The sequence below is a fragment of the Phymastichus coffea genome, unplaced genomic scaffold, assembly GCF_024137745.1.
Source record: "Phymastichus coffea isolate CEN01 unplaced genomic scaffold, Cenicafe_Pcof_1.1 PCOF00109, whole genome shotgun sequence".
In the NCBI taxonomy this organism is placed as follows: Eukaryota; Metazoa; Arthropoda; class Insecta; order Hymenoptera; family Eulophidae; genus Phymastichus; species Phymastichus coffea.
The window spans coordinates 625,188-639,960 of NW_026706920.1; the positions used below are offsets into that span (position 1 = coordinate 625,188).

General features: G+C 45.5%; 1 protein-coding gene across 4 annotated transcripts in view; it reads left to right on the forward strand.

Moving 5' to 3' along the window:
- Positions 1-1,087: 1,087 nt before the first annotated feature.
- Positions 1,088-14,773, forward strand: part of LOC131670371 (netrin receptor UNC5C) — a 28,243-nt gene continuing 14,557 nt past the window's right edge. For 3 of the 4 annotated variants that reach the window (XM_058945912.1, XM_058945913.1, XM_058945914.1), the window contains exons 1-3: positions 1,088-1,616; positions 7,744-7,989; positions 11,764-12,171. In XM_058945912.1, the coding sequence (XP_058801895.1) occupies positions 7,896-7,989; positions 11,764-12,171 (502 nt within the window). In that variant the 5' untranslated portion in view covers positions 1,088-1,616; positions 7,744-7,895. The remainder of the gene's footprint in view (positions 1,617-7,743; positions 7,990-11,763; positions 12,172-14,773) is intronic. The other variant, XM_058945911.1, reaches the window with a different exon arrangement.

The following is a 14,773-nucleotide window of genomic DNA, read 5'->3' on the forward strand; positions in this document are numbered from 1 at the left end:
CCGCTTCGTCCGACTCTGCAACAAAACCAGTCGGCGTTCCAATTTCTATGTATCGCCGTTTTTCCTCGTTCCACGACTCCTTTTTTAGCGCCCGTACAAAACCACCGTGTTTACTTTGATGAACTTTCGCCGGACGCTTGTAAAAATGCTGAGACATTGAATTCTCTGCGAGGCGCGATCCAAATTTGCATAGATCCTCTCTCGTTTCGTAGACATTCGAGATTAGCACAGGTGGATTCGCATAACGTAGATTTCATCTTTGGCGTCGAGGATCATTTTTCGAGGATGCGCTGTATCAAAAGGTCGAGTTTGTAAAAACGATGTCGTTTCAGAGCTTCTCATCGAAAGACATTGTAAAACGAAAAGAAAGGCTAACCGTTATCTCCAGTTCTCAATCGCGTATCTCAGATTGCTTATTAATTGACAGTGCCGTCGTCAAGTGCCGTTTCTCTAATCAAGCGCGAACGTGTTTCGTTACAGGCACTGCCACGAAATGCTTCGCAACAACTGAAATTCAATTCTAAACGCTCGTTAGCATTCTTTGCCACTGCCCATCGATCGATTATAAAATCAATCTGAAACTAGTTGAGCTTTCGAAGCTCTAAATCAAATACTATAGCAACAACACAAGAGCACTAAACTCTGTTATAACAAAGGTCTCCTGTTCGAATATATGCTACTTGATACATTCGACACCATCACGTGAGCGCCAGAAAGAGAAGAAAAAAATCACATTTTCTAGAAACGCGACACTCCGCAGACTCGCTCTGAAAAAAAAATTAAATTACAATTACCAGTCCCCGAAAAATTCCTCGTATTTCCTTACACGAAATTTCCTGCCAGAATGCCCTTAAAGAAAGGAGGAGAAAAAAAGCAACGAAGCCGGGGTGCGCGCGACTGTATCTCTCCGTCTTGCTCTCTCCTGCATCACGACTGGCACGACTGTAACCGAGGGGGAGCCGCGCGGCGCGCAGACACGAGTCAGGCCGGGAACTCACGAGCGGCGCCGGCCTCAGCACGCGCGCACGCTGCACAGAGCCGTCTCCTCGCGAGCATTCGGTGCTTCAGTCGTTGCCGAGTTGCCGCTACGGGAGGAGTACGCTTCGTGCTCTTCGCTTTAAACCGGCACATAAACACGCACGGCATACGGTTCGCGCACTGATTTGCTCTTCTTTGCCGAGCGATCTCGTTCGCGATTCATCAATTAACGATCATCGATTCAGCCGGAACTTTTATCTTTAATGAAAATCGTCAATCGTGGGAAAATAAACGGCTGACTCTTTCAAGTGTGCGGACGGACGGACGGACGGAAGTGACTAGTGTGAGAGCGAGGCAGTGAAGTGAGCGAGTAAACGCGTATTGTATATATATATATATATATGTATTTGTATATATATATATAGAGAGAGAGTGCAAGATAAAATGATGAAATGACCGAGAGATGAGTGGTTGGTGGATTGGCGCTGACGCTGCCGTGGCCGCCGTTGGCGTATAATGGATTTATTGTCCGTTCTTCCTTCAGCGTCGTCGTTGTCGTCGTCGTCGTCGTCGTCGTCGTCATCGTCGTCGTCGTCGTCGTCGTCGTCTCCTCTTGTACACTGTTCCTCTTTTCACCGGTGAGTAGTATGAAAGAGCAGTCACTCGCGAATTATAATAAATTATGCGAGTTGTCCGAACGGTCTCGTTTCTCGTCCATGCGTGTACGTGTATTGTGCAAGCTCCCAAACCGATAAGCTAGAAGATGCGAGATTATTAGTTGTCTCTCACGTTTTACCAACTCTAACATATCACTGCTCATTTGTAAGTCTGCGCCGAGGGACTTGTTGCTCTCTCTCTCTCTCTATCTCTCTTTCATGTATGCTGGTTCCCCCAAGTTAATTACCGGAGGATTTATACACTCGAGGCTATAAACAATTGGCGTTTGCAATATCGTGCATCAGATTGGTATTCGATAGGTGGCTTGCGCACATTGTATTTTAATTGGCAAGCAGGCGAGACTGGATAAATCATACAATTGAAAAAAAACAAAGAGGCACAGTACGGTTGAGATAAGAAGTTTTGGTCTTATTAACGATAGGTAAGTTATGCGACTGCAAAGTATGCGCGTATCGTAGGACAGTTTTAGTAATGTTTTGCATATGTGCCATTCAAATTTCTCTTGCGCGCGAGGCCGACACTTTTCTTACTTCTTTTGTGTGTCACATTACACTTAACTGTTATCGCTGCGCTCGCCGCCTGCATATATATATATAGTGTAAACACTGTCGAAAGGTATAGTTTTACGCCCGCTGCGAGCCGTAGACCGCATGCTACACAGCAAAAAACGGGGATATATACGCTGCAGCGCCGCCGCCTTCCCTCTCCACTTTTTTTCCGGAAAGCGAGCGCAAATCGAATTATGTGACATTTATTATCCCGAGTCTGAAAGAAATTTACTGTTGGCTTTATCTAAAACCGTGGAGCGCTAGCGCTCGTAAAACCTGTTGAACCGCACGAAAACACTGTTTTCTCTTGCACACGTCTATGAGACGACACGCGCGACACGGTACTCGCTCCAGGCTTTTCGACAGCACCAGGCGAATATAAAAGGGCACGAGCTGAAATGCGCTGCAAGTTTTCAAGTGGCGGCGGCGCGCGGCGCTCCAATTAGCCGCGCACGAGAGCATCAAAGCTCCGAGCGTTGAGCGATCTATTACTGTCTGCGCTTTTTGCTATGCTGACTGCGCGGCAGCGCCGTGCAGAGCTGCCCTCGCTCTTAATGGCCGCTCCGTGATGCGCGCAAAAAAGTCATATGGAGCACTTGGCAGCGGAAAGCAGCGCCGCGGGGTTACGTCGTTGGCAACTTCCATGGAATCACTCTCCGGGCCTTTGTCCGTGTCTCTGCGAGCAAAACACGTGTCGGGCGAACTCTTCCTTCCCCGGGCTTCCTGGAAAGGGACCACGAGAAAAAGTCTCGGTCGAGGGCTTTGGGGACTGATTACGCGATCGGAATCCGCCAGTCAGATCGTCGCGACGAGATAGCCCGGAAGCAGCTTCCTCACCTGGTGACACGTGCGGCAGCGCTGCGTGCAGGAGCCATCTGCGCGAGCGTGCAGCGCTCGCAAGATGCGCCCGTGAGAACTCGTACCTGCCCCCCCCCCCCCAACCCGTCGCTCTCCCCGCCCCTCTCTCCCTCTCTACGGACACTCGAAAAATGAGCGAAGCGTGAACAATCGGATTCGGTAATCGTTTTTACGTACGGCTGCCGCTGGCCCTCCTTTGTCGGCATACGCGCGCCGGGAAGAGACAAAGTGCTTGTAATTTCACGAGGTCGTGCGCGCCGCGCGGAGAAATAGATTTTCATTTTTCTTCGCAGGTTGCAGTTATATTTGATTGTAATTTAACGTAATGGCCGTGAGAGATCGGGTCTATACTGCCGCGGCTATAAAGCCTGTCGCCTGATTGATAAACGCTCGCCTTTCGCCATCTCTGCTCTTTCTTCTTGTTTTATTTCATTTTGTTTTTTTTTTTTTTTTTTTTTCGGGAGAGCGTGGCATAAACGATGAGGTGCATAAATCGCGAGCGCACAGCGGCGGGGGTTCTATTGTACAGACGGGTTTTATCGTGGAAAGCGATGAAGGTTCGGGATCGTCGCCGGCAATCGGCGTTACATCGAAGCCGCGCTCGTCAATTGACGACCGATCGGAAAAGCGTACGTAAGATGATTCTGAAAGAACGAACGCTAAACAATAGTTGCCGTGGAGTCCGACGCGCAAGCATCGCGCATTAGAATTGAACGAGAGACAGCGGTTTTCGTCGTGTATACAAGCAATTTCCTCGGCGCCCAATCGCAGTCGTCTAATCGCACCCTCGGAATCAGTTAGAGATCTAATCACCCTACGTGTGCGCGAGCTAACCGAAAGCTTGTCCTCTCTGGGCGAACAAAAGGAAAAGAAAAATATTCATTAACTTGCGCGCGCGCTGCCACGAAGCAAATGAGTAAAGCCCTCGTGTATAATATATTTAAGCGGGCACCCTCGCTCGGGCAATTAAGCTCGCACTCCGTCAATCGTTCCCGGAGATCGCGTATTCTCTCGCTCTCTAAAAAACGAGGCCTTTCGTCGCCCCGTAAAACACATCACGGGAGGCCCCTAACAGCTGACTTTTTCCCCCGACGAGACACGATCCCCTAATAACCACCTATATTGTCCCGCGCAAATAAAACGGAAGCGCGTTTCGCCTGAGATGTATTTATAGAAAGAGAGGCTGCTGCTGCGATGCTTTAATGACCGTCAAATATCATTGTATATACTTGCGGCAGCATGTCGTATATGCGTTGGCACTTTGCGTGTGCGGAAGGAGTAAAAAAGAAATGACGCTACATCAAAGCACTTTTATCTACAAATTGGCGTGCCGAGAGTGTCACCAGTGTGGATTAGTCGAGGCGACTGCTCGCTTTTTGCCGTTGTGTATTATATTATGAGCGACACGACGAACGGCGAAAAGATAGAGACTGTAAGAGAGCGCAAGAGAGAGAGAGCAGCAGCCTCTTAATCAAGTGTACATTCGCGCGCGCGCCGTGCTGGAGCAGTACGGTATACGTATAGACTCGAGTGCGTGCAGCAGGTACACGATCGGATAAGGGGGCTCTCTTCCGATGGAGTTAAGAGATTTTGGATGTTAACCTCGTTAGGGTAAACACGCGTTGAATAAACACAGCAGGCGCCGCAGCCGCGAGGTGATTGCACCGCGAGAGGTGTTTCACACACACGTAGATGCAGGCACATGCGCACACTTGATTTTCGGCTATTGTTGCGGCGATCGGCTCCCACACAAATAGATACACAAGCCTGAGGTATACACTGTTGACGCTGCTCGTGTTCAGATGTTTGGCTGCGTAGCTAGGCCCATCGTGGGATACCTTACCTTCATGATGCATGCTCATCCTGAAAATTTTTCATTCCCAAAGGGGAGAGAAATGGCCATTCACATATACCTTATGGCGCTTTTCCAAGGCAACTTTTATTGCTTTCCCTCCTCTTGCCCTTTCAACTTTCCACCTGGTGCCTGTCGTCGCGTGCCGTTATATTTATACCTGCGGGAAAAAACTGCCCCTTCGAGTGTGTCCTGTCTGTGGAAATTTCAAACACAATACCTTGGGAAGTGACTTTCTAATTGTCCCTCGTCGCCGAGTTTCTTGTTCAGTTCTTTTTTTCTTCCTTCTTGTTCTATTTGAATTTTAAATGTACTTTAAATTATCGTTCCGTTTGAATGAATTTGCCTTTGATTCACGGCGGTATAACGTTGCTGTATACGCAACTTTGACCAAGCTTATTTATAACTTCTGTTCAGAATGGAACAACACTGACACAAACACTTTGAAGTCTTTTTTTTTCGACAATTCTACAATTGTTACTGTAGCGAATATGTAGAAATATTTTTAAATATTTAAATATAAATAATTTTGTATTATTATTCATATAAAATGGTGATCTTACAATAGTTTTAACAACTAGATTACCATTTAAAATCATGAAATTGATATATAACTGCATATTATTGAAGTCGAGCATGATTTAATAAATTGCAAATGAGCCTATTTATATTATTCGTTGTAATTTTTAATGAAGTTTCGAACGACCAAAATATTACTTGATCAATGAATTTTACATAATGAGAATATAGAGAGACAGTATCGCGATTGTATTATAATTATTTCTAGTGCTCGATTAACATTTCAAATTCTAAGTATATTATAGTCCGTGTATACACCCCTTAAATTCAGTTCACGTTTTCAGCCCGATTACGGTTATCTCTCGTTCTCTCTCTCTCTCTCTCTCTCTCTTTCTCTCTCTTTCTCTCGCGTGAAAATTAATAAGGATGTACAAGTTTTTCCAAATGAAGTACAGGCAAAACAGCAGCTTTAATTACACAACAAAGTAATACGATCAAAGATAAAATGTGAAACTGCATAAATATGTATTTACACACTGCAGAAAACATATTAACATGTAGTTTCGCCCTTATAAAATCTTTCATGGACCTTTTTTCTAATGCATAATGTAACAAAACGAGATAAGATAATCTCTCGCTCTTTCGTCTGAGCGTCAGCATCAGCCCCATATATACACAGACACTCGGCACAAAGAAAACAAGCGCAAAAAAAGAAAGAAAAGAAAAACTTGATCCGATTCAATCATCGTCGTCGGCGGTCTCGCAATGAAAATTTTTCTAAAGTGGTTATAAGCTCTCGTCCTCTTACATTAATAGTGTTTCAAACAAGTAGCCTAACGACGTGAAAATGCGCCTTTCAGTGGCCTCTTTTTTAGCGAGTTGCTCAGATAGGAATAATATTTGCTTAGCTTTTTTCAGAGCCTCTCGTGTCCGTGTGTGTGTATGTCTTTAAGAGGCGCATTGACATGCGCGCGGCAGCCTACTTTTTTTGACGCTTATGTATTTTCGTATGCGGCCAGCAGCAGCTTGTCCCTACTCCCCTCGCGAGCTGACGCAAGTCAAATAGCAAGCTTATTTGAAAAAACAAATGTCCGCGAGGCGCCTACAATAAACTCATTTTCGGAAACTTGAAAGCGTCTCTACCCTCCTTTTTTATGTCGTTGAACAAACGTTTATTATTAGGTCCAACAATGACGTTAACCTCGAAGATTTCGATACTGATGGCATCCGGTAGTTGTTTTGCTTTTCTACAAAATAACGCATTGTAGTGTGATTTTGCAATTGATTTATGAATAGTTTAGATAAATTAATTGCGGTGCAATGTATAGAGTTTCTCTCAGTCAGCTAAATGGTTTCTCGTGTAAACAATTTAAATAATTAATTGCTTTATACCATTTAGCGGAGAGCAGCTCATTACCGAATAGAAAATTCAATACTTTCGATGCTGATTTTCCTTGTCTCTCCCTTCGGCAAACGTAACATTGGAAATGTATGCATGCCGAAATCACCGCACAAGAATTTTACTTGACTCGACTAATTATAATAAGCATATTCGCGCGCGGACGAGATAAATAACTCGCGAGCTTATTGATTTATTTGACGCTTATAAAGATTGCACAATGTAGACGTTAGTTAACCGAAAGCCCCTTCCCCAAATGAAAAATGTCGCTTTTAACCGCTTTCCCTCGGCGCGAATATCCTCGAGTGCACGCTGTAAGCTGCTGCCGCAGGTCAAAGGCGGATACGTCGACGATATATTTTACGTAAGAATTTTGTGCGTCGACTCTTTCATTATCATGCGGGCCCTTATCCAACTCGCAAAAAAATAAAAACCTCTACTGCAAATTAACTTTACAAACGTCGTTATGTAAAGATTTTTTTGGCTCGTGAAGCAATAAGTCTGATGTTTTGCCAATGTTTAATCTACTTTTTAAACCGATGTTTACATTACGAATGCACATATAAATCATAAGCTATTGCGGCGATTCGTACGTACACACGGAGGCTCAGACTGATAAGTGCGCATCGTCGTGAACGATTGACTCGACGCTCTCTCTGTCGCGCTGAACACGCTCAAATTTATATCTTTATTATATTGTCGTCGATCGCAAATAGCTTCTGTCGTGCCCTTCTTTTAGGCTCTCGATGGAAGCAAGCGCACTCGTGTACTTGGCAATTATCGCTTTCACGACAATTTGCCGTCGAGGTTACGAACGGCAGTATAGCGCAGACACATACACACGTACTCGCAGATAATGACCCAGCGAAGGAGGTAGACGGAGAAATAACGCGGTATGCATTTTGTTGCAGGGATCTCCATCAGTTGGGATAGAGGTGGAGTAGCCCAAGGCGCATAAAAGTGGGCGCAGTTTTTTTTTTTTTTTTTTCGGAAAATCGTCGTCGCCCAGCGGAGCTGCAGCAGCCTGTGGAGAGGAGAGCATGAGAAGCGGAGGACGATCGAAATGAGGCCGAGATCGTGCTGCTGGTTGTTGTTTTTCGCGTGGCTCTGCCTCGGCTGCCTCGTGCTGCCCTCAAGCTCGTTCACCTCCGACGAAGGTGAGAAACTTGATCGTATATGTATGTCGATCGATCGTCTCCGCGATGCGCGTTCCACTTGAAAAATCACTAATGAATTAACGATCGCGCGCGCTCTATCTCTCCCTAGCAAGACGAGAATAAATCGATGGAGGCGCACGGCTGTGCGTGCTCTGGATCTGATTGTAGCCAAGCGAGTCCTTGAAAAAACCGGATGATGCCGCAGCGCGCGGCTCCTTTGATGAATTATCCATGGAACGCGCTTAGGAGCCGTTAACTCTTTCTCTTCTTGTTCTCGGCTATTTTTTCTTTTTGCAACGCTCGAGTAATTTTTCGCGTGCGTGTGCGTGCGCGGATATGCGAGTAAACTGATTGGTATGGGCTGAACTAGACTATAGATAACGCGTGTTGCGCGGATTCCGCGAAATTATTTCATCGCACGTGTGTCGCAAGAGAGAATGAAGAGTCGATCGATATGCCATACTTTAAATTGGATCAAGTGATGTGCTCTATGTGTCTGACAGTTGAAACAAAAAGCTTGATTTGGAGCGCTTGATCGTAGGATAAATCATGAATGACGTACAAACTAAATCATCTCAAATGCCAAACTATAACTCTCTCTCTCTCTCTCTCTCTCTCCTCTCTCTCTCTCTCTCTCTCTCTCTCTCTCTCTCTCTCTCTCTCTCTCTCTCTCTCTCTCTCTCTCTCTCTCCTCTCTCTCTCTCTCTCTCTCTCTCTCTCTCTCTCTCTCTCTGTTTTTGAAGCAGAAGCCGTCAATCATAATGACACATATGAGCAGCCTTTTTTCAAAGAAATATTTCATTGTACACGACCACTATAGGATACCATGAATTCTCTGCGACAGAGTAGTACGTGTAATCAGAAATTTCCAATAAAGCGCGTACACTCTACACGGGAGTAGACTACAAACCCTTGAAGATGATCGCATTCAATAAAGCGTGGCCGGATACTCGTGGCACGCATGCACAATGTAGTTCGTTACCAGGCGAACAATATACGCGAATGCGGCGTACAGCGACAATAAAAATCGAGAGAGAGCTCGGAGTTGATGAGGTCGTGACGTATTGCGTAATTATCTTGCGTCGCTGGTGCCGATAATTCATCGATTCGAGGGATAAGAAAGGCGGAGGCTCGCTGCGCGTATGCAAGCGCGCTCTAACCGTGAAGATAATTATTGGCTGTCGAGGGTGAATTTTTGTTCTTGGCTCTCTCCCTCGACGACGAGTGCAGAGCCAATTTGGCATCGGCTCTCCTTCTCTCCTCGAATAGACTACCGTACGAGTTCGGCTTCGAAGACTTTATAGGCAGCCGATTACGGCTCGCGCGCTTGTATCAATTCTGTAGCGCTGGCTGATTTTGCATTTTATAGCGCGAAATCGCTGCACTTGGAAGCGATTTACTTGACGATCTTTTTTAGTTGCGCTACTCGAAGCGACGTTATTTAGCTTCTTTTGCTGCGCGCGCGTTTTCGCAGTTGAACAAGGAGCGCGCCGCTTTTACGAGTTATAAATATTAACCGGATGCCTGCAAAACTTTTATTACGATTTCTGAAGCTTAGGCCATAAAGCGCCAGGGCAATTCGAGGACGTGTCTTCATTCAACTTCTGAATGTTGCTCAGTGCCGCTTTATTTAGCGCTAGGCAGCCTTGCTGTCGCCGGCGTCTCTTCTTTAAATAAACGCCGCGACGCCAATCGGCTCTAATTGATTGCGATGCACATTTATCTCTCGTTCGATTGGCCCGAATTAATTTCATTGTACAATTTCATATACAGGATACATCGTTTATGTATCACTTGATCCAAGCATACGACACGGCAGATGTGTATAAAACAATGGGAGTTTGCTGTCCAGCGCAGCGTCGACCACGCTCCGAAAATATTTATTGCGAGGCGTAAAAGCTCACAAGGCGCGCGAGCGTGTGCAGCCTAATTACACACGATTACTTTTTGCGCTCAACGAGAAATATCATCTTTCTCCCCGCGTCTGATGAAGCTCGGCTATATCCCTTTGAAGGAAAAGACTATTTGCTCTCGCCTTATATCAACATCATTTTTGCCAATATTTTCCAATTTTCTCATTCCCCTTCTTTTATACATTATGCGTGTAGCATCATATATAATACACGCGCTGCTCGGCTCACAGAACACGAAAATTTCCCTTCACGTTGGCATCTCTTCAAAGTGCTCGCCCGTGAATGAGTTAATTCCGAAGCTTCTCTTTATGCTGCTGCTGCAAGCGAAGAGAGAGAGAAAGAGAGAGAGAGAGAGAAACGCGCTCAAAAGAAAGTTCGCACAAGAGAGTTTCCATACACACTATCTCGGTGATTTTTTTCTTTTATTCCCGCGTCGAGAACTTTATACTCGAATATCGCGTAATGACCCCAGTGTAGATTCTTTCGCTGCTATATAATAGTCGAGTCTGCCAAAGGCAATAAATAGCGATACTCGTTCGTGCAGTGTGGGCGCATTGTTTCGTTCGTTCGCCAGTGGCGAAAAACAGTAACTCCTTTGTTATTGACGAATCGGTTTTTGTCTTTTTCATTGGTTGCTTCTGTCTCACACTCGGAGGAGCTATGAGAATCAGGCGAACGTCAATTTGTCAGCATGTCTCGCAAGTTCAGCTTGTATCCATTCCACAAAAGCGCTAACGTTTCTGTACAAGTTTGGCTTACTCAATATGCCGTCGTGTTGAGCTGGCGGCCACGTATACGACTAAAGCAGCTCCTGAATCACCCTAACAATCTTATCAATTTCCGTTCAACTACAGACGTGCACAAGTGCAAAGATCGAGCGAATGGCCAGAATCTGGTGCATGTCGCACGATCGAGCAATCGAACGTGAGCTATCTGGAGTAACGTTGAACTATTCGTGTTCTGCAAATGTGTACGGATCGCTATTTCAATTGGCGCGGCGTAATATGGCTCAACATCGCATGACAATCATACCTGATATAACCGACGATGTAAACGTACATTAGAAATACATATGTGAAACTAATCAGGCAAAGAGTGAACGAAAAATATTTACGTTGGGCGTGTTAAGGCGAATCCCCTCAAATCTTCTATTCCTTTTTCAAATAAACTCCAATAATCTTCGGTGCGTAATAAGTTACGACTTTGAACGAATTCATGATCAACGTTACAGGGCAATACGAGCCAAGAAAACCTTACAACGAAAATCTTCATTGTTCGATCGAGGCAGAAACTCAAATAACAAAATAATGAAAGGGAAGTTGTTCAAGTCCATTATAAGAGTGGATAATAAGCCGATCCTATTACAAGTAACTCATAAAATTTCACGCACCTGAAATTTTATGATTTTTATATGAAACGATAGCCTTAAAGATGTCGATTAATTTTTCCATTGACGATAGCGAAACGAACGTAAATTGCAACTTCACTCACGATTAGCTTTTATTTGTCGTCCACCTCGAGAGATAAAATTTTTATTTTAATTCACGTTCGCTGTAGAAAGAAAAGTTTTTCATCTAAAAGGTCTAATGAGAAAGAGAATAAAAGGTTTAAGTTTCAATTTCGTTTGCATCGAAATGAGTTCATTACTTCGCTAATGAACATGAAAATAAAGTAGCGTGAGAAATTAAAGAGAAAACAGTTTGAGCGTGCGTTTGAGTAGAACGCGGAAAAGAGGAATTCCATTTTAGTCTCTAATCAGAAGTAAGAAAATCTGTAGTCCCAGTGAATAAGAGATTTTTGCAAAGAAAAATAAGCTGAATAACATAAAAAGAAAACTAAAAATATTTTTGCGTTGTTGCAGCGAGCGAAGATGTGGGCTCGGAAGACGATGAGACTTACGTTGAGGAGGATGAGAATCCATCAGCGACGATAGCCAGTGACCCGGAACTGATCGCGGGTGGTAATTTACCAGTGTTCTTAACCGAACCCATCGACTCGTACATCGTCAGGAACAAGCCGACAACCCTCACCTGTAAAGCAGCTCACGCGTTGCTCGTGTACTTCCGTTGCAACGGAGACCGCGTCAAGAATCATTTCCAACAGGAGTTCGTGGATCCTCACACTGGTACGCGCATTATCGAGAGCGAGTTAAACATCACGCGCAACGACATTGAAGAGTATTTCAGCAAGAACAAGTACAAGTGCGACTGCGTCGCTTGGTCGGGCTCCGGAGAGATTAACAGTCAACCGGCAACCATCGATGTCGCATGTAAGCATATACCTATATACACTTGGGAATTTCCTGTTTTCGCGCGCGCTTCAAAATTTTACGCGCTTCGATGGCGCTTCTAATTACACCGAGACAACTGAGAGATTGATCGAACGAGTTTTCAGCGTATTTGTAAGTCGTCAACTATTTTCACCAACTATATAGTGTTGGAAATTAGTCGACAAGCCACTTTCAATGCTTTTTGCTCTCTATCAATTATGCGTTCTATTAGGCGAAAGCTGACGACATTACGACGAATAAAAACAAAGATTTTGCCGCGCGTCGAGAAGTTAAAAAGCTCGCGCAGATTTCACCAAAGAAAAAGAAAAGTCAAACGGAATAAATGATTCGAGAGACGCTAATTAGCATGTGAAAGCGCAAGTGTTTGTTTAATAATTAAGCACCCGGAAGGAGGCTCCGGGAGGCTCCGGGAGGCTCGCGCACACAGAGAGTCAAGATTAAAACCCCCGTCAGCGCGGGCGGTCGGTTGCCGTGAGGGAGGGTGGGAGGGAGCATGTCTACCGCTGCGGGGCCTACAACCGAGATGCCAAGTAAAATAAAGGCCTGTTTGTCGAGTTGTGGCATTTCACCAATGAACGGCTCGACGCTCCTGCGATATAGTTCGCGCTGCTTTAACCAGAGTATTTTCACTTACCGGCATGAGGCCTGTGGCTTCTGTCGAAACAGTCCATCGCATTCAACTTTAACTTCTATGCTTCTCTCTTCCGCGTCTTTTTATTTTCACCAAACATCGCTCTCGCGTCGACACTTCCAGATCCGTCATAAACACGATCGATCTTCTGCCTCTCGGCATACGTAAGTGTGGAGACGTGACTACTGCAAGAAGTTAAGATTTAAGTGGCAAGGCTTGATTTATTCATTCGTCAATTAAGGTCTGCCTGGCTCGCGATATAAACGGACTGACAGAGAGAGAGAGAGGCGGAATTTTTTTTGTTGCCTTTATAAAAGCGTATGCGCGCGCGTGAGCTGCACTTTTCCAATGCAGCAGCGCGCATGCAAGAGTCGCTTACTGTTCGAAGAACAATAGGGGCATTATTCACTATTGTGCAGCGTGCATTCGCGATACTTCTGTGTGTATGGCTATAGGGACATCAGCTGCTTTCCATGTACAAAAAGAAAATAGATAGACGCGCGACCAAACGAAATTAGATAGCGCGGGAAAATATTTTCTGCGGTCTCGTTTGTTATCGCTAATTAGCTTCTGCGCGTGCTGTTATACGTTCCGCTTGCAAATTGATAAAGGATTTTCTACGTGCGTTTTTCCCCCTCCCTCTTCCTCTAATTTTAGATCGATGAGGGTATGGTATGTACGGTCTCCGGGGGTCTTGTTCTCTATCTCTCAGCTTCCTAATTTACGTGCGCTATAATGTTTCACGGTTCGAAAATTGACGTACACAAAGTTCCCTCTCCTTGCTGTCTATAACATGTATCGCGCGCGACTCCCTTATCAATTACTTATCTAGGAAAGCGCGGTAAAGGGATTAACCCGACGAGAGTGCGGGGAGGGGGGGGGGGGGCGACAAACTGAAATCAAAAAGGAGCCAGGGTGAACAGCCCTTGTCAACAAAAAAATGAAATCAACGTAAATCAATCAAACGATAACATTATCAGAGGTCCTCTTATCGGCCAAATATTAATCTTTAGAAGTTCTTCCTCAAGATATAAAGTAATTGAAAGTTAGCGCGACCAAGCGCGCGGCGGCCTGATCGTAGAATCGAGCGAGTGGCGCGCGCTCCTCCTTCAATTCCACCGGCGCGGGCGAGGCCAAAGTTCATATAACTAGAAAAGTCGCATTGTTTGTAGCTTGGTCTCAGACGCTCGCAAGTTTTAGCCTTTTGCGCGCGAAACAGACGCGACAGGAGGTATATATCCAGGCGGTAACAAGTTCCCCTCTCCACCTGCCTCTCCCTGTGGAAAAAGAAAAGCCACGCAAAGGAGAAAATAAGAAAAGCCGCGGTGCTGGCGTGGAGAGAGCGAAGCTTAGAGTTTGAGCGCGCGCGCGCTTCATTGAGAGGCTCTCGAGAAATCAGGCGCACATCTGGCCTCTCCTTCGTAATTTTTGCCCGTAACGAGATCTCAGCAGCGTCTGTCTTTCTCTCTGTTCCGCCGCGCAGGGGAGCATACCGACGACGAGAACGAGCGACGACGCTTGCGGAATATTGAGTGCTCGGAAAATTATCCGATTTCCTCTATCAATATTGGTAATCTCTCGGCTTACGTGTACATGCAAGAGCCTCCCCCATCTACGTGTGTACGCGCGTGTACTTGCCCCCCCCCCCCTCCCCCCGCCTTTATCCTCTCGGATCTGAAGAAACAATTTGTGGGCGCGCAGCTCGTATTTCTTCTGTCCGGCTGCAGATAAAGAATATTCGCGCATCATTTGTAAATAAATTGGCTTTCGACAGGCAACTGAAGCGAGACTGCGCGTTCCATTGGACATCCCGATTACTCGCACGAGCGAATATAGTGTAAATTTTCACGAGGTTGCCGTAAAGAAGTCACTCGATTGGAGTAGGCCTTTCGATGGCTCGATAATTACGATAAGCTGGAACGATTTCCGCGTGCACGGCTCGCGACGAAG